Source organism: Oncorhynchus nerka, linkage group LG15, assembly GCF_034236695.1.
Source record: "Oncorhynchus nerka isolate Pitt River linkage group LG15, Oner_Uvic_2.0, whole genome shotgun sequence".
NCBI classification, from domain to species: Eukaryota; Metazoa; Chordata; class Actinopteri; order Salmoniformes; family Salmonidae; genus Oncorhynchus; species Oncorhynchus nerka.
In genome coordinates, this window is record NC_088410.1 from 73,762,358 (window position 1) to 73,782,810 (window position 20,453).

Sequence of the window (20,453 nt, forward strand, 5' to 3'; positions counted from 1 at the left end):
TACGGCTACTGAACCACTCTAGGAGTATAAGAATACGAGGAAACTCACTAGACATGGGGACTTTGGTCTGTTTTACAAAGAGACTTGTGATCTACAGACTCCAACTGCATCATAAAGCATACCCCTCAGGTAAGATAATTGATGAATGCAATGGCCTTCTGAGATGATTGAATATATTGGCAAATACTGATAGGCCTATGACATATATTTTCATATCCTTCATCCCTGCAGCCATGGAATCAGAGGAGGTGGTCCGGGGAATGCTGTACCTGTCTCTCACTGTGGTTGGAGTTCCAGGAAACATTGCTGTCATCGTGGCATTCCTCCTGGCACGGTACCAGGAGCATCAGCTTCTTCCTGCTGACGCCATTGTGCTGCACCTGGCCTGTGCCAACCTGCTGGTGGTAAGCGTGCGCTGTCTGCTGGAGACCCTGGCCACCTTCCGCCTGGTCAACATCTTCGGGGATACGGGCTGCCAGGGGGTGATCTTTGTCTACCGTACGTCTCGCTCCCTCTCCATCTGGCTCACCTTTGTGCTGAGTGCCTACCAGTGCCTGAGCATCGCTACTCCCGGCTCCCGCTGGGCCTCCATCCGTGTCCTGGTGGCTCGCTACCTGGCAGTGATCTTCCTCACCCTTTGGGTCATCAATACCTCCATGAGCTCGGCATCCATAGCCTTCTCCCTGGGCTCCCGGAATGACTCGGTCAACATGCAGCACAGCATTAATGTTCAATTCTGCTATGTTCGCTTTCCTACTATGCAGTCCAAACAGGTGAACGGGGCTGTCCAGGTAGGGAGGGACGTGGTACCTATGGGCATGATGACCCTGGCCAGTCTGGTCATCCTTTTGTTCCTGTACCGCTACAGCCAGCAGGTGAAGGGACTCCGCAGCAGCTCTGGGGCCAGCGGTGGGGCAGAGCAGCGGGCGGCTAAGGCTGTAGTGGCCTTGGTGACCCTGTATGTGGTCCTCTATGGGGTGGATAATGGACTGTGGGTATACACCCTCACCGTGAGGAAGACCATGAACTCCTCACTGATCTCAGACCTGCGCATATTCTTCTCGTCGCTGTATGCAGCACTCAGCCCCCTGGTGATCATAGCCACCAACAGGAAGGTGAACAGCAGGCTGAGGTGTGGTGCAGGAGAGGCCCGTTCAGGACAAAGTCACTACACTATCTACTGTGTGAGTTAGGGACTTATTGTAGTAAGATGGTAACAAAGATGAATAATGTTGATTTATAAATTAATTATGTTGCTATTAGAATATGGAGTAGAAAACACATAGACCCAACATTGTACATTGTTAAAGGCGTGGCAAAAGTATCTTGACCTCTTGTACTCACATGTTTTAAGAATACTTTTCTTCTGTTTAATATGGTTTAATATACTGTATAAAGTTCATGTTTGAGCTGTTTTGATTATGTGGAAAAGTTGGTGGCAAGCTTGGATTGATGGAACTCAAAGGTCATGAAACCAATATATTGCTACAAATGTGCCTAGAACATGCCTACAAATTTAAAAATGAGCATCACAAGTAGTGTTTGAGCCTTTTCTGTCAAAGTCCTATTAGTAAAATTGCCATGATATTAATCATTCCATATTTGTCCTGTTATCACTTTGTTTGTTCATTCATTATGCTCCTTCATCTTAATTGGATGGAAACATTATAACTGGATGACTAACAGCACACTATAGCTGTCAAATGACTTCCAGCAGTCTCTTTCATTGTTATTAACGATTTGAATGAGATCTGTGAAGCGTCACACTGCTAATGAAGGTAGTTAATTGCCCCACAGAGACCCAGGTACAGTCGCATGAGAAAACCAACTCTCTTTAGAACAAGAAAGATTCACTCTGAATATAAATATCTGATGTAAATGTGAAAAGGATGGTTTTCATTTATAGGTCAAATAATAAAGATGAGACTACTAAGATAATAGTATATGATTGGTTGACATTATAAATGTAGACATTTCCATCAAATTAGATGTTAGATTAAGTTGCATGAGCTGTTATACCCTTGATTGACTGACTTGCTAGGGGTGATATTTGCCATTTGCATGTAGTTATATTCCACTTCCGGAATACAAAGGCTGAGTAAAATGGACTCGGTGGGGTGGGGTTAGGGGTGTCTGTATGACAACTTCAAAACCTCGATTTATGTACAAAGAGTGAGTCATGAGTCATCAAATTGCAATTACTACAAACATTTTATGTATTCTTTGTAAGGCTTTGAATTGTGTATACCCTAGCCACATTCTAATTTTGTGTGTTGGATGTAACTTGTTTTTTTAGATGCATTTATAGCAGTAGAGTATGGCAGGTCACAAAACTGCCATGAATGTATAATGGTAATGAACAAAAATCTGACCTTGCCCACCATGTTCGTGTAAAGATTGCAACTGTGTCATACACCAATCGATAAACATAAACATTCCTTAAATCTAATGCAGGAAATAACACTTTATTCATGTTTGCACCTCTCGGTTAGGCTTTTACTGATCTATGTAAAAAAAAAAAAAAATTTAAATTCTGTCATAATGCTGTATCATAATCTGTAGCAACATACACTATGTCTGCAGTACAATGGTCCAAACTATTTTCCGAACAGGGCTAGATCTTGTCTGTAAATTCAGGTAAAATCCTGCTAAGTTACTGATTTGAGTCAAGATTCAGAGCAAAGAATCCAACTCTCCAAATATTTTCTCTTGATGATAAACTCCATGTTTCTTACTCTTCATACCACTGAAATCTGATTGGTTCATGACACAGACTCCGGTGGAATGAAGGATAGAATGCATGGATAATTCCAGTCAGCCTATGGATCTTTTCCTTCATTCGCCCCAATTCAAAGCAGAGTACTCCTTGGATCCTTGTCAGAAAACAAATCACAAAATTAGTCAAAATGGAACATTAGACACTGAGGAAAAACTGAGGAGTGAAGAATTACATACAGCTCACTCCATGTGTCTGTGTATTGTGTGTGGGCCTCTGTGTAGGTGTGCCAGCCTCTCACTGCACAAGATGCAACCTGCTCCTGTACTGTTCCATTCCTTCAGTGTGTTCCAGGCCCTGGTGAATGCCTTATCCCTGTTAGACATTGGTAGAGGTGGGGCTTAAGCTTCTGTGGTCCAGAGTCACATTGTTTTGTATGTAATGATTTTTACTTTTGCAATACTGAGTAGAATATGAGATTTCAATATCACGACTGCTACCTATCAATTAAACGGTTGAAGGTTTGGGTCACTGCATACCCTGTTTTAACATCGATACCGGAAGTCTCCAATCTGACTCACCTTACTGGAGATTGACTTTTCAACTCTTGGTTCTCGTTTGATCCATATCTAAAAACAAAACAAAACACAAATATCAAACATCAAGCAACAATTTCATCAAAATAAAAAATATTTTTGATTTTATTTCTGAGTAATCATTGAAGGTAAACAAAAAGTAAAGACGATGTCTTTGAAAAGTTTCTGTAAATTTCCTTTGAAAGGTAAATTAAACGAAGTAGTCCAGATCAATCCTTTTCCTGAAGTGCCTGATGTCAGCCTCATTGTCTTTTCACCTGCCCTAAATAGAGGCATTTTAGCTTACAGCATGGACCAATGGCATTGCAGCAAAAAGAGCATGCCTCGCCCCCTCTATCTTAAAGGGATACTTCGGGATTTTTGCAATTAAGTCCTTTATTTACTTCTCCAGAGTCTTACGTTAGTGCAATTGCTAACTAGCGTTAGCACAATGACTATCAGTCTACGGGAACAGTTGTCCCTGTAGTCTTCCAGTCATTGCGCTAACGCTAATTAGCATTGGCTTGTGAATCTACCTCTAACTTCCTTAATATTGAACACAGAAACATGAAAATGGTATCAATGGTATTCATTGCCAAAATCCCGAAGTATCCCTTTAATACTGGTCCACACCCTAATATAGCCCTTGTGGCCAAATTCTGAATGACAGAACAGAATTTATCACCTCCCTTGAGAAACTAAAACTATTCCACCAACAAACACCCAACATTATTCAGCAGTATTGTTCCACATCCCTTTTCACAATTCAGCATAAGAAATGATAATAAAAAATGATCATACTCAAAGTATAAACAATCAATAACTGTTGAAATAGATGAACCATTTTGGCTTTATTCTATTATTATTCTAGGTCAACACAGCAGTATGTTTAATAGCTTTGTCTTTGGCTGTCTATGCTTGACAACAATCTATAGATGTGAGTTGTGCATTCTTTGGCAGAAATTCTATGGAAATGTGGGATATCATCAAAATACCCTCCTCCCAATCCTCCCCCTCCTCCCCTTCCTTTCATTCTCACCAGAGTGGAGTCTGTTTGGACACGTTGGCCAAGGAATTTGCTCACTTTCTGGGTGACTGCAACTATGGAAGAAAACATGGAGATAAAAAGGAAGCTTAATGCAGGAAATCTGTATGCAAAATAACAGTATTTAAATGGTCACAGTTAGCCCCCAGAATAATGCAAAATCAGTTGTGTTTGATAAAAGAAAAACACCATATATTTTACAGCCCATAAGTGATGTTACGCTATGACATTACTTGTGAATAACATTTATGATTAAGATATTGCAGTTCACATGTTGTGAGGGCAATATGTTATTAACACTTCCTGTATAAAACAGGTATAATTTATGTTAAACAGAACAGAACAGCTATTTCGACATCCCAGTTCCAGGGAGAGGTCACTGTTTCAACATGCCTGGAATTCTACAGTGCAGGAAAGGAGTAGCACCTGTATATTCTGCTCCCTGCCTGAATGAGAACCTTTTTAATTCTGTGATACCAGATCTCATTTCAACATGAATGTGTTCTGATGTATTTTGACTTCATACCATGTTTAAATGTATTCACAGCACTATTCTAGAGTCCTGAATAACGCATTGTGGTCATTCATGCAGGATTCTCTAAACAATAGTGAAATTGACACGTCTTCATGTTCAGCCTTGAAACATGTTTAAGTTTGTGATTTGAGTACACATTTGAAGACAAAGGTTGCACTCAGTGGAAAGAGAACCTGACACTCTGAGAGGAGCAGAATGACACACTATGAGCAGTAGAACACTGTTTGTTTATACTGAAAGCATATTACTGTGATCCAGTTGAGGAAATTAAATGTCAGAGGAGCCCCTGGGTGAAGCAGGCCACATAGTAGATAGGGGTATGGGGAGTTACAGGAGCCCCCTGAGGGCCCGGGGCCAGCCACAGCCCCAGTCTCTGCTAGTCTCCTCCCAGCCTACACTTTCAGGTAAAATATGTGTTGCTTTGTCTGGACTTGCACAACATTCAAGGTTGGCTGCAATCTCCCCAGCAACACATTCAATCAGGAGATTTGATTTGATTAGGATCTCTTTTAATCCTCATTAGGACTAATCTTCCAAGAGTCCTTAAACATTAAAATACAATTTATAATACTATCACATTTTCACATATTATTTTCACACTGTTACAAACAGACATAATACACTGACATATTGACCAGATAAATAATCCTTCATCTACCATAGTCCCGCACAACCTTCCAATTTATTATATTTAAATGGTTCTAAAGAATTGTTTGAATTTATTAATTAAAAGGTTTCTGGTTTTCTCAGATATATTATTCAATTTCTTTATTGCTCTAAATCGAAATGTTATTTTGCTTATTTCTCTTTTCTATCTGGACAACACATAGATGGAGCACAATCTATTCCTAGTATTTACTGAATGTCTGTCTCTTACCAGCTGAATACTGTTGTGAATAGAGTTTGGCCATTTTAAATGGTGTACATTGTGAAATAAAATAAGCAGGTTTTTTAAATTATCTTGTTGATTGATGACCAACCAAGAGCATTGAGCATGACTACAACAGAAGAACCATATCTCCACCTTTAAAACAATCCTTACTGCTTTGTTCTGTGCAATCTGCAGCCTCCTAATTTCACTTGCTGATGCATGTCCCCAGACCATAGAACAGTAGTTCACCTGACTCCCAATTAATGCTTGGGTTGTTTGCTTAAGAATATTTTCCGGTAAATATTTAGCTATCCTTCTGATCATGCATGCAGTTTTTATTTACATTTTTAACATAGATTAGTTATTTGAGACGTCCATGATTAGCAGTTGTCTAGCTGCACCCCTAGTAGTTTGGTTTCTGCCACTTCCTCAAGTTGTACTCCCCTCATACTTAACTGTATCCCATGCTGTGTTGGCCTTTTCCTGGTGGAACAGACCAACATAACCTTGATTTTCGAGGTGTTCAAAACAAGTTTGTACCGGCAAACCGACTCCCTGATATTTTGCAGATCTACTTGTAGAGCTTTCTGTACCTGTTGAATCGATTGGCTTGCTGTATAAATTGTAGTTTCATCTGAAAATATACTAGCTTGAGTTTCAGATAATGCATAAGGAAGGTTGTTGGTATATATTAAAGTAAAGAAGTGGCACAAGGCAGCTGCCCTGCGGTATTCCACAGTTTAAAGCATGAGGGGAAGAAAACAACCCATTGACATAGGTGGACTGCTTCCTGTCAGTTAGATATGACTGTACCCAATTCAATGCTGCCTCTTTAAACCCATAATGCAAGAATATTGATTCAATTATTTCATGATCCACTAAATCAAATGCTGCACTAAAATCTAAAAATAGTACACCCACAAACCTACCATTATCCATTGCATTGAGCCACTAGTCAGTCATGTCAACCAATGCAGTGGTGGTGGAATTGTTTTGTGATAAGCATGCTGATTGGCTGTAATCAGATCATTTTTTCCCCATGAACTCCCATATTTGTCTACTCACAATACCCTCCAACATCTTACTGAGGGAAGGGAGCAGACTAATTGGTCGACTATTGGCAGGAGTGATGGGTTCTTTGTTGTCTTTCATGATCGGACACAGTTTAGCATGCTTCCATACATTTGCAAATGTCCCCTTTTCCAGTGATCAATTAAATATGTATTTCAGTGGAGCTGCAATCTGGAGAGCAGCATAGCAAAGTAAAACATTTCCATAAGATCGTAACTTGTAGATTTACCATAATGACCATAATGACTTCAATAGGTTTAACACCTCCTCTACTGACACAATTTGTAGACTAAAAGAGCTGTTTTTTGCTCATAATATGATCATCAATCCATTGATAGATTGTTTGGAAGAATGGGTGTTTACATTATCGCTCTATAAATTCCTTTTCTTTGTAAAAATATCAGCAAAATGATTGGCAATATCAGCCAGTTTTGTTATTGTCCTCCAGTCAACATCCACACTAGATGGGCATGTTGAAATAGATGTACCAAGTAAGCCCTTAACTCTATTCCATACCTTTTCAGAATAATTTCTACAATCAATAAAAACATTTTTGTAAAATACATTTTTTTTCTTACGATTTTTTAAAACTGCATAATTAAGTAGTGTTCTATAATTATGTTCATCAATTTCTTTTGCCATATTGCTTTGAGAAAAGAGTGCAGCTTTGAGTTTCACCTGTAGCCAACACATTGCTTAATGCCCAACATTGTACAAGCTAGGACATAATAGGAGGTGGGGATGCAAGGTGGGGAAGCAAAGCAGAACCCAATGAGGCAAGAAGACACTTTGTGACAACTGGTGACAATCCAAGCTGGTATTAGTGTAGATGAACACATCTCACATAAAACATGTGAATTGATTTGGCAGAAAAATATACTTTGATTTGCTGCGTCAGTTCCATTGTTGTCAATTATTTGGAAACGTGAAGTGAAATCCATCATTATCTAGAAGCTGATCTATATACATTAGGCTGTCAGTTTGCAAAGATTAATTCCTCTGATGAAAACCAATGAGCCAATCCAGTGCCCTCCCTTGGGGGAGACCATGACTGTGCTGTGTGCTCCCTGAATACAAAAACCTAGCTCCAATATTCTAATCTCATTTAATGATTGTGGTTAAGAGCTGAAGGCTGAAGCTGAGGGAGGGTTGATTGTAACTCCTGGGGGACTGAGTCTGACCCTGGTTAGTTGATTTCGGATTAGGATGTCACCTCATCTTTCTTTTGGCAATGACACATAAGAGCCACAGCCTGATAGCACGGTCAAAAGTTCAAAATGTAGGCAACACAGTGTTTCACCACGGCAACACATTTGTTGAGAAAAATAGCCATAAAATACAATATGCTCTTGAACACAAGTAAAGCTGTCATAGAGGCTAGTTGTACAGAAACAGGTTATCACATACAGTACTAGGTTGTGTTAATGTGGTCCCCTGGCCACCCCTTCTTCTCTTTCAATCCACAGAGGTGGAATTTTCCACATGGGAGCTCCATAGACCACTGTGGAATGTAGACAAGACGGAACACGATCTCGGGGTGTGCTGCCTCTCCTGAATCCTGCCAGTGAAGTATTGTGTTGTAGTTTAGTAATTTACTGGTGGACATCATCTCCGGTCCCCGGGAGACTCCTTCCCCCAAGGGGTGGTCATTTACTATGACTGTAGGCTACATCTTCTCAACACTGACTCGTTGCTCAAAGGGTCTTACAGTGATAGATGGTTATCTCTGCCTTGGAGCAGAACTTGTAAAGTTATACAACATGGGCAGGGCATGTGCTGACATAACAACACCCTCAGAGCTCTCTCTTTCCCATCCTCCACCACACCTATAGCTAAATGAATTGCTTACATGGCACATGAGTAGAAAATAAAAGTACAGAAAGGGCAGACCTTTTAGAAACAGTAGAATCCCAGATTCTAAACTAAATCCCCTTAAAAGACAAACATGTGATCACTGAGCTGCATGTCATGTCCATGCATTGGCACAACAAGACAATTCTTGCCAACATTGAACCTTTTACCCCAGTGGGATAAATCAGGGTCACACAGAGTGTTTCTTGGTAGTATAAACAAATCTACTTTGAAACGAAAGTATACACCTTACACACATGGTTATGGGCTTACAAAAAATAAGATACCTGTACTGTGTTAAATATAGAGTTGAAATCTATTCAATTCTGAGTTTATATCCCAACATTAGACTTTATATACATCACAGAAGACAGAAATATAACACAAATGTTTGACATAGAAACACTGTATTTCTTGCGTTTTTACATTTTTTACAATGTTAATTAATTATGAAATTATGAAAAATACTAATAACATTCCACCCATGAGGCCACTAGGTCATTTGACTGCAGGAAAGAGCTATAACATGAGGCACTAGTAGACTTCAACTGGAAAATCTGTCTAGGCCATTACATTTTTCCTCCAGTGAGATTCTTTGAGAATCAGAAGAGGGCTCTTGATCTTCCCAGAGCTCAGCGCAGATAAAACCAATGGAAAAGTGCTTTTGTGTAAAGCATGGGGATATTTTGTCAGGATGGCATAGCTGCACAAAAATAAGGCTTCTCCCATGGGGTGGTGATATTACAGTTATATGAGGGTTCTTCATGGAACCAAAAAGGGTTCTCCCTGGAACCGAAAAGGGTTCTACTATGGGGACAGCCAAATAACCTTTCTGGAACCCTTTTTTCAAAGAGTGTATACACACAATGTGGAACCAGACCAGCATGAGCGATATAGAGCTTTGATTCTTCATAGAAAGTGTTTTAAATCACAGGAGAAATTACTTTAATATGAATACATAGTAATCATTGTGGAGGGTACAGGTACTTTATGCCAGGGGTTTACAAATGTTCTTGCCCAGGGTTCCCCTGACCAGGAAAACCTGCAACCCAGGGACCTCTTGTTTTATCATCAAGTGAATGATAATGGAAAGTAGAAGTAACATTTTTAAATTAATAGATTTGGTAGACAGTTAAATTATTTTGATGTTCCCACAGTTCACTGGAAGAGAAAGTGTAAACTCGAACTCTATTAGTTAGAAAGGTATATTGACAGTGTAGAGAAAAAGGTACAATTTCAAAGCAAATTTTCTGCTATTCTACACATTTTTTCCATTGAGTTTAGAGAAAATGTTGCAATTGTGAAGCTAATTCGTTTTTTTTTTTAAGTGCTTCTTTTACAGACATAAATACTCCTCAGCATCTCCACTGCCAGCCCCCTCAGACATCCCCACAGGTGAAGAAGGAGGATGTGGAGGCCCTGGGCTGGGTTATCTGCGGTTGTGAGACCAGTTGGACGTACTGCCAAATTCTCTAAAATGACATTGAAGGCAGCTTATGGTAGAGAAATCATCTGGCAGCAGCTCTGGTGGACATTCCTGCACTTAGCATGCAGGAATGTGGCATCACTTGCACGCTCCCTCAAAACTTGAGACATCTGTGGCACTGTGTTGTGTGACAATACGGCATATTTTTAAGTGGCCTTTTATTGTCCCCTTCACAAGGTGCACCTGTGTAATGATCGTGCTGTTTAATCAGCTTCTTGATATGCCACACCTGTCAGGTGGATGGATTCTCTTGGCAAAGTAAAAAAAAATCACTACCAGGGATGTAAACAAATTTGTGCACAAAATTAGAATGAAATAAGCTTTTTGTGCATCTCATGAAACATGGGACCAACACTTCACATGTTGCGTTTAGATTTTTGTTCAGTGTAGCGTTAGGCTCAAAGACATGAAGTAGGGGTGGGAGAGAGCACCACCTTCTGACCAACAACGGTATGGCTTCTATGTGCAAATGTACAGTATGTGCTCAGACTTATTAACAGAGGTGAATGAATGCACAGCACACCCAAGGCAAAAGGAGCTCAGTATGCCAGTGCAATGTCCTCACAACGTACAAGACTGGGTTCAATTTATTCAATGAGTGTTTTACATAAATAGATGCTCGCCTTGCATGGCTCACAATTACAAAGCTCAAGCTAGGCCTGTCTGCAAAGTGGGGTTCTACCAGCAATACATAGAAGCTGTGAGCTTGTAAACACACAAAAATATTTCCAGCTCTTTGGAGGGTGAATTTAATCTGCACTGTGTGATTTTGGGGGTGTTATTTAATGTTTACAATTTTCATACGCAGACTTTCAGGTGCCTTTGAAATAGTGCTGTAGGTTCTCTAGTTGACCACCTTCCCTCTGTCAAAAGGATTTTCAAGGGAATAAGTGGACAAAAACAAGAGCATAAAGCTTAAGAGCCTGCAACGGCTGCCTGCTTCCTTAAATAGACTCAATCTGATAGCGTCTCTACATTTAAGGGCTTCTGACTCAGTCCCGGGTAAGTAGGCCATTCATAGATGCTAACTACCTTTAGCGTCTATTGAAATATTATCTTCTGGTCGGGGGAGTTTTGTTAAGAGCCCCGATGTTTGTTCTGAATGGTAAAACGCATCACTTGCCGTACAGTTTTGTAAACATAAGGAAAGTATATTTCGTATCAGCAATAAATTATATATATAAAAAATGTTAAATTACTACACACCTTTGTAGTGTTAGAGTTCCCACACGGCCATATATATATATCATACAGCGCTTGTTTTTCGGAAAACAGACGGATGACAGAGGCGTACCTGTGCTATTAGTTATCTGCGTCCCCAAATACCTGTGTGTAAACGGTAGACGGACCCCACAAACGTGTCGTCACTGAAAAATTATGTGGGCTGCGATTGTGTTCAAACCAGTTAAAACAGTGTATAGTAAGTGTATATTTTCCATTTGTGAAATTATTTTGATGTAATATGAAAGTAGAGTGATTTATGTTTCTAGAACCATACCGCAATTGAGTATCGATTCACGTTAAGATGGAGTATTTGGCTGTTTTGGCTGCCAGAGCCAAATTCACCTCTAAACAGAACATGCAAGGTCCTTGGACTATAAGGAGTAACGTTAGGCGTTAGTCCATTATTGGGCTGAGTTCAGGGCTGCACTCACAGGAGTATTCACAGAAAGTTTCCTTTGAAACCCAAGATGATTATGCACACTTTATAGGTTTATTGACTGTTTGTGTAAAGAGTGTAAGGCATAGAAATGTATCACAAAGCTGCCACCTCACTACCTTGCAGTGGAGGGAGAGTTTTAAACCTCATTTAATCAAGGTGCTTTTCCCCAATATAACTAAAAAGAGAGAAAGACAGAGTGCATAAGAACAATGCAGCTACTCAACATTAGCCATAGGCTTTGCAATCCGGTCTTTAGGGAACACCTGAATAGGAAGCTCTTCTGTCATGCTCTTTTGAATTCAAGCATTGTGAACACTAGGATTTGGACGCCATTATTATTCAGTCAGCTTTACAATAACATGCTTTAGACACATGTACAATACCAATCAAAAGTTTGGACATACCTACTCATTCCATGGTTTTTCTTTATTTTTACTATTTTCTACATTGTAGATTAATAGTGAAGACATCAAAACTATGAAATAACACATGGAATCATGTTAAACCAAATCAAATTATATTTTATATTTGAGATTCTTCAAGTAGCCACCCTTTACCTAGCTGCCTATTTAAAGAAAGGTTCAATAAAAACATTTTAAAATTGCCTTGATGACAGCTTTGCACTCTTGACAATCTCTCAGCTAGCTTCACCTGGAATACTTTTCCAACAGTCTTGAAGGAGTTTCCACATATGCTGAGCACTTCTTGGCTGCTTTTCCTTCACTCTGCGGTCCAACTCATCCCAAACCATCTCAAATTGGTTGAGGTCAGGTGATTGTGGAGGCCGGGTCATCTGATGCAGCACTCCATTACTCTCCTTCTTGGTCAAATAGCCCTTACTTTAAAAAATATATAATTATTTAACCTTTATTCAACCAGGTATGCCAGTTGAGAACAAGGTCTCACATGGAATAAACAAACATGCAGTCAATAACTAATAACAAAATGAGGTAAGATAAGGGAGGTAAGGCAATAAATAGGCCATAGTGACGAAATAATGACAATTTACCAATTAAACACTGGAGTGATAGATGAGCAGAAGATGCATGTGCAAGTAGAGATACTGGGGTGTAAAAAATAAATAACAGTATGGGGATGCGGTAGTTGGATGGGCTATTTGCAGATGGGCTATGTACAGGTGCAGTGATCTGTGAGTTTCTCTGACAGCTTGTGCTTAAAGTTAGAGAGGGAGATTTTTGCTGATTTTTGCAATTTGTTCCAGTCATTGACAGCAGAGAACTGGAAGGAAAGGTGGCCAAATTAGGAATCGGCTTTGGGGGTGACCGGTGAAATAAACCTTCTGGAGTGCGTGCTACGGGTGGGTGCTGCTATGGTGACCAGTGAGCTGACATACGGCGGGGCTTTATCTAGCAAAGACTTATAGATGACCTGGAGCCAGTGGGTTTGGCGACGAATATGAAGCGAGGGCCAGCCAACGAGAGCATACAGGTCGCAGTGGTGGGTAGTATATGGGGCTTTGGTGACAAAACGGATGGCACTGTGATAGACTGCATCCAATTTGCTGAGTAGAATGTTGGAGGCTATTTTATAGATGACATCGCCGAAGTCAAGGATCGGTAGGATGGTCAGTTATATGAGGGTATGTTTGGCAGCATGAGTGAAGGATGCTTTGTTGCGAAATAGGAAGCCAATTCTATATTTCATTTTGGATTGGAGATGCTTAATGTGAGTCTGGAAGGAGTGTTTACAATCTAACCAGACACCTAGGTATTTGTAGTTGTCAACATATTCTAAGTCAGAACCGTCCAGAGTAGTGATGCTGGACGGGCGGGCAGGTGCGGGCAGCGATCAGTTGAAGAGCATGTATTTAGTTTTACTTGCATTTATTAAAGAGGAGTTGGAGGCCACGGAAGGAGAGTTGTATGGCATTGAAGCTCGTCTGGAGGTTAGTTAACACAGTGTCCAAAGAAGGGCCAGAAGTACACAGAATGGTGTCGTCTGCGTAGAGGTGGATCAGAGAATCACCAGCAGCGAGAGTGACATCATTGATGTATACAGAGAAAAGAGTCAGCCCAAGAATTGAACCCTGTGGCACCCCCATAGACTCCCAGAGGTCCGGACAACAGGCCCTCCGATTTGACACACTGAACTCTGTCTGAGAAGTACAGTGCCTTGCGAAAGTATTCGGCCCCCTTGAACTTTGCGACCTTTTGCCACATTTCAGGCTTCAAACATAAAGATATAAAACTGTATTTTTTTGTGAAGAATCAACAACAAGTGGGACACAATCATGAAGTGGAACGACATTTATTGGATATTTCAAACTTTTTTAACAAATCAAAAACTGAAAAATTGGGCGTGCAAAATTATTCAGCCCCTTTACTTTCAGTGCAGCAAACTCTCTCCAGAAGTTCAGTGAGGATCTCTGAATGATCCAATGTTGACCTAAATTACTAATGATGATAAATACAATCCACCTGTGTGTAATCAAGTCTCCGTATAAATACACCTGCACTGTGATAGTCTCAGAGGTCCGTTAAAAGCGTAGAGAGCATCATGAAGAACAAGGAACACACCAGGCAGGTCCGAGATACTGTTGTGAAGAAGTTTAAAGCCGGATTTGGATACAAAAAGATTTCCCAAGCTTTAAACATCCCAAGGAGCACTGTGCAAGTAATAATATTGAAATGGAAGGAGTATCAGACCACTGCAAATCTACCAAGACCTGGCCGTCCCTCTAAACTTTCAGCTCATACAAGGAGAAGATTGATCAGAGATGCAGCCAAGAGGCCGATGATCACTCTGGATGAACTGCAGAGATCTACAGCTGAGGTGGGAGACTCTGTCCATAGGACAACAATCAGTCGTATATTGCACACATCTGGCCTTTATGCAAGAGTGGCAAGAAGAAAGCCATTTCTTAAAGATATCCATTAAAAGTGTCGTTTAAAGTTTGCCACAAGCCACCTGGGAGACACACCAAACATGTGGAAGAAGGTGCTCTGGTCAGATGAAACCAAAATGGAACATTTTGGCAACAATGCAAAACATTATGTTTGGCGTAAAAGCAACACAGCTCATCACCTTGAACACACCATCCCCACTGTCAAACATGGTGGTGGCAGCATCATGGTTTGGGCCTGCTTTTCTTCAGCAGGGACAGGGAAGATGGTTAAAATTGATGGGAAGATGGATGGAGCCAAATACAGGACCATTCTGGAAGAAAACCTGATGTAGTTTGCAAAAGACCTGAGACTGGGACGGAGATTTGTCTTCCAACAAGACAATGATCCAAAACATAAAGCAAAATCTACAATGGAATGGTTCAAAAATAAACATATCGAGGTGTTAGAATGGCCAAGTCAAAGTCCAGACCTGAATCCAATCGAGAATCTGTGGAAAGAACTGAAAACTGCTGTTCACAAATGCTCTCCATCCAACCTCACTGAGCTCGAGCTGTTTTGCAAGGAGGAATGGGAAAAAATTTCAGTCTCTCGATGTGCAAAACTGATAGAGACATACCCCAAGCGACTTACAGCTGTAATCGCAGCAAAAGGTGGCGCTACAAGGTATTAACTTAAGGGGGCTGAATAATTTTGCACGCCCAATTTTTCAGTTTTTGATTTGTTAAAGAAGTTTGAAATATCCAATAAATGTCGTTCCACTTCATGATTGTGTCCCACTTGTTGTTGATTCTTCACAAAAAAATACAGTTTTATATATTTATGTTTGAAGCCTGAAATGTGGCAAAAGGTCGCAAAGTTCAAGGGGGCCGAATACTTTCGCAAGGCACTGTAGTTGGTGAACCAGGTGAGGCAGTCATTAGAGAAACCAAGGCTGTTGAGTCTGCCGATAAGAATGTGGTGATTGACAGAGTCGAAAGCCTTGGCCAGGTTGATGAATACAGCTGCACATTATTGTCTCTTATCGATGGCGGTTATGATATTGTTTAGGACCTTGAGCGTGGCTGAGGTGCAACCATGACCAGCTCGGAAACCAGATTGCATAGCGGAGAAGGTACGGTGAGATTCAAAATGGTCGGTGAACTGTTTGTTAACTTGGCTTTCGAAGACCTTAGAAAGGTAGGGTAGGATAGATATAGGTCTGTAACAGTTTGGGTCTAGAGTGTCTCCCCCTTTGAAGAGGGGGATGACCGCAGTAGCTTTCCAATCTTTGGGGATCTCAGACGTTACGAAAGAGAGGTTGAACAGGCTAGTAATAGGGGTTGCAACACTTGCGGCGGATATATTTAGAAAGAGAGGGTCCAGATTGTGTAGTCCGGTTGATTTGTAGGGGTCCAGATTTTGCAGCTCTTTCAATACATCGGCTATCTGGATTTGAGTGAAGGAGAAATGGGGAGGCTTGGGGGGTGCTGGGCTGTTGACCGGGGTAGGGGTAGCCAGGAGGCTTCTAATGTTAACATACATGAAACCAAGGCTTTTATGGTTACAGAAGTCAACTAATGAGAGCTCCTGGGGAATGGGAGTGGAGCTAGGCCCTGCAAGCCCTGGATTAACCTCTACATCACCAGAGGAACAGAGGAGGAGTAGGATAAGGGTAAGACTAAAGACTATGAGAACTGGTCGTCTAGTGCGATCGGAACAGAGAGTAAAAGGAGCAGGTTTTTGGGCACGGAAGAATAGATTCATGGCATAATGTACAGACAAGGGTATGGTAGGATGTGAATACAGTGGAGGTAAACCTAGGCATTGAGTGACGATAAGAGAGGTTTTGTCTCTAGAGACACCATTTAAACCAGGTGAGGTCACCGCATGTGTGGGAGGTGGAACAAAAGGGTTAGCTAAGGCATATTGAGCAGGGCTGGAGGCTCTACAGTGAAATAAGACAATAATCACTAACCAAAACAGCAATGGACAAGGCATATTGACATTAGGGAGAGGCATGTGTAGCCGAGTGATCATGGGGTCTAGTGAGTAGCTAGGCAGGCTGGAGACACAGTTGAAGAGTCAGTTGTAGTCCCCTCGGGCAGTTACGTGAGCAGACCAGTCGTGATGGATCGGCAGGGCTCCGTGTAGTAAAAGGGTCCAGGCCAATTGGCAAAATAGGTATTGTAGCCCCAAAAAATTGGCTGATGGACCTCTTCAGCTAACAGTAGGATATGCTCTAGACAGCTAGCGGGCCGCGGCTAGCAGGCTAGCAGATGGGACGTCGCAATGGAGGAGCCTGTTGAAAACCCCCTCGGGCGGATTACATCCTGTAATCCGAGGTGTGTTGGGTCATGGGGTTGATGATCCTGAGCTTGACTGCCACATCTTGAATTAATCACTGCTGTTCTAATCCTCTTTTATGCACCAGAAATGCAAAGCCACACTCTAGTTTAGAGCACGCTGTTTTTGCACTTTCTGGAACCGGCAGATAAACAAAGCAAAAAATACACACATGAGGGAATCTTGTTAGAACGTGATGTGGTGGAGATTGACAGATGTTATATGTTTAAAAGCCTCTCCTCTGCATAGAGTTTAAGTCTTAAATAATGTATAGGCACATCTGTCTGTAGGATTTGTCTGTAGGATCACCTGCTGATCAATGAGACCAACCGACCAAGCTAAATTAACATTCATAGTAAAACACCATGGCAATTTTTTTTTTACGTCTAGGTCCGAGGCTGGCATACTGACACAGTCTAATAACATACTCCAAAAACTCATGTTTTATGATTTGATATGCAGTATACACAGATAAGTCTGTTGACAGTGGGGGTGATGCTTGCCAGCATCTGATGTCACCCAATCTCCAGTTCCCTGATACTGCCTGCATTATGTCAATACAGGCAGTATCAGGGAACTGGCCTGAATGAGATCTGTAGGAAGTTTGTTTGCCTGAGGAAAATGTCACTCTCCTGCAACATTACCATCAATTAACATATCTGCAATGTAGCCCTGATGTAATTAGTCCAAATGAATGACGGAAGAAAATTAAGAAAATGGTTCCCTCGCGTACAGTAATACAATCCACAGAGATAACATTTGTGGAGGCAAAGATGAAGATGCTAGTATATTTTACAGCATTCTTCAATAGACATATCACGTGTTGCCCTCCCTGGTTCCCCCTGTCATGACTGTCCTGATCAGGTCAGGTTACAGGAGACCACAACCCTACAGATTATCTCTCAACCCCAACAGAGGAGGAGAGATCTAGGGGTCTGAAGATGTGGGGGTTTTATGACACCTCACGCCCCTGGTAAATCTTAGGTCACAGACAAATTCCTTTTGTCCTGTTACTATGGAGAACCAGCCTCAGAACATTAAACATGAAATAAAGGGACTTTGGAACAATGGTTTCCGTCAGCCACAATGGTGGTCATGACGATAGATGGAATATGAAAATGTATGTCATTTTTGTTCCCTATCTATGTCGTACAGTTCACAAATATCAACATATGCCCCACCATTTCCTCTACTAAACATTCATCACACTGACTTGTTTCATGTCTTGTTGTACCTTTCTTTTGTGTGTCTCCTAATTATAATCTCCTCCCCTTTGGCTGGTCTCCACAACAATCGGCACACCTCTAATTGACGCACATGAGCCTAATGCCCTTAACGAGCCATGTGCCCATTACAAAGGAGCTCCCAGCCCACTGTCAGATCTGTGTCACGCACCTCGGGACAAGATCTGTGACATGCTTTTCAATCCGGTGCAGGGTGTCTGTGAAAGGAGTGATTACTGGGGTGGTGTTGGGGTGGAGCAACTGAAATGGAAGATTCCCTGTGTCTGTGACGCCCACCGTTTGGTATGGCACAGAGTCTTCTCAGTTTCACCACCGGGTCTGTCTGTCCTTCTGAGTTTTGAAGTAGAATCTTTATCTGACAAAGTCATGTAAGGATGTGTATTTTACCCTGTGAAAGCTTTGTGCCAAACTCACCACGGTTTTTCAGATGCCAGCTTATGGCCATGTTGTAACAGTGTGTAGCAGGGAGATTCCGAGATGTGAGAAGTGTGCAAGAGGGCATGGGACAAAGGAATATGTAGTATCGGTGGAGAAAAACAATTGTGGGGGTGCCCATGTTGTTGGGGATCAGAAGTGTCCGGTGAGAGAGAGACAGGTTGAGGTCGCCAGGGTCAGAGTAGAACAGAAGGTGTCGTATGCTGAGGCAGTGAAGAGAGTAGAGGATGATGGGCCAAAGATGAATAGTAGGTCTAGGCCAATACAAAGTGATATGAATTTGTGTTTCAGTAAGATTGTCTTCTTAGCATTCATTGCCATGGTTATTACCTGGTACCGCATAAATGGAACGCAGTTGCAGAGAAGTACTTGGGTTTACAAGATTTTACTGCAGAAGAGTTATAAGACATTCGCACTGAGCTAAATTGTAGAGCTGCCGCTTTCAAGGAGCGGGACTCTAACCCGGAAGCTTGTAAAAAAAATCCCGCTATAACCTCTGGCGAACCATCAAACAGGCAAAGAATCAATACGGGACTAAGCTCGAATTGTACTACACCGGCTTTGACTCCTCAGATGTGGCAGGGCTTGCAAACTATTACAGACTACAAAGGGAAGCACAGCCGAGAGCTGCCCAGTGACACGAGCCTACCAGACGAGCAAAATCATTTCTATGCTCGCTTCGAGGCAAGTAACACTGAAACATGCATGTGAGTACTTTGAGCATGCGTTGACCAACTGGAAAGTGTCTTCTCTGACATTTTCAACCTGTCCCTGACTGAGTTTGTAATACCAACATGTTTCAAGCAGACCACCATAGGCTCTGTGTCCAAGAACCCCAAGGTAACCTGCCTAAAAGACTACCGACCTGTAGCACTCATGTCTGTAGCCATGAAATGCTTTGAAAGGCTGGTCATGGTTCACATCAACACCATTATCCCAGAAACCCTAGACCCTCTCCAACTTGCATACCGCCCCAACAGATCCACAGATGATGCAATCTCTTTTGCACTCCACACTGCCCTTTTACACCTGGACAAAAGGAACACCTATGTGAGAATGCTATTCATTGACTACAGCTCAGCGTTCAACACCATAAACACCTCACTCTGTAACTGGTACCTGGACCTTCTGACTGGCCTTCCCCAGGTGGTAAGGGTAGGTAACAATACATCCGCCACTCTGATCCTCAACACGGGGCCCCCCGCACATTGACTCAATACCTATAGCCCCGCTATTGTTATTTTACTGTTGCTCTTTAATTATTCATTTTACATCTTGTTCTTTTTTAGGTATTTTCTTAAAACTGCATTGTTGTTTAAGGGCGTGTAAGAAAGCATTTCACTGTAAGGTCTACAACTGTTGTTTTTGGCGCATGTTACGAATAAAATTTCATTTGATTTGAAGATGTGTTGAACGAGAAGGCTGTCCTCCCAGGCTGCCTGCCAAGTGTAGGATCAGTTAGGGTCAAAGTAGTGGAATAGGGTGGTGTGATTGAAATGTTTTCATGAAATAGTGGCATATAGATATACACTACCGTTAAAAAGTTTGGGGTCACTTAGAAATGTCCTTGTTTTTGAAAGAAAAAAACATTTTTTGTCCATAAAATAACATCAAATTGATCAGAAATAAAGTGTCGACATTGTTAATGTTTTAAATGACTATTGTAGCTGGAAATGGATGATTTTTAATGGAATATCTACATTTATCAGCAACCATCACTCCTGTGTTCCAATGGCACACTGTGTTAGCTAATCCAAGTGTATCATTTTAAA

The 20,453-nt window shown here is 41.4% G+C and overlaps 1 protein-coding gene across 1 annotated transcript; it reads left to right on the top strand.

The window, feature by feature from the left end:
* The first annotated feature begins 233 nt into the window (after positions 1 to 233).
* Positions 234 to 3,435, top strand: LOC115143735 (olfactory receptor class A-like protein 1). Its single transcript, XM_029684207.2, has one exon. It carries the CDS (start codon positions 234 to 236, stop codon positions 1,191 to 1,193), a length of 960 nt encoding a protein of 319 aa, XP_029540067.2. The 3' UTR covers positions 1,194 to 3,435.
* The last annotated feature ends 17,018 nt before the right edge of the window (positions 3,436 to 20,453 follow it).

What these genes read in the sequence shown, in the direction of transcription:
- LOC115143735 (XM_029684207.2), top strand. Translation starts at nt 234, where the DNA reads ATGGAATCAGAGGAGGTGGTCCGGGGAATGCTGTACCTGTCTCTCACT.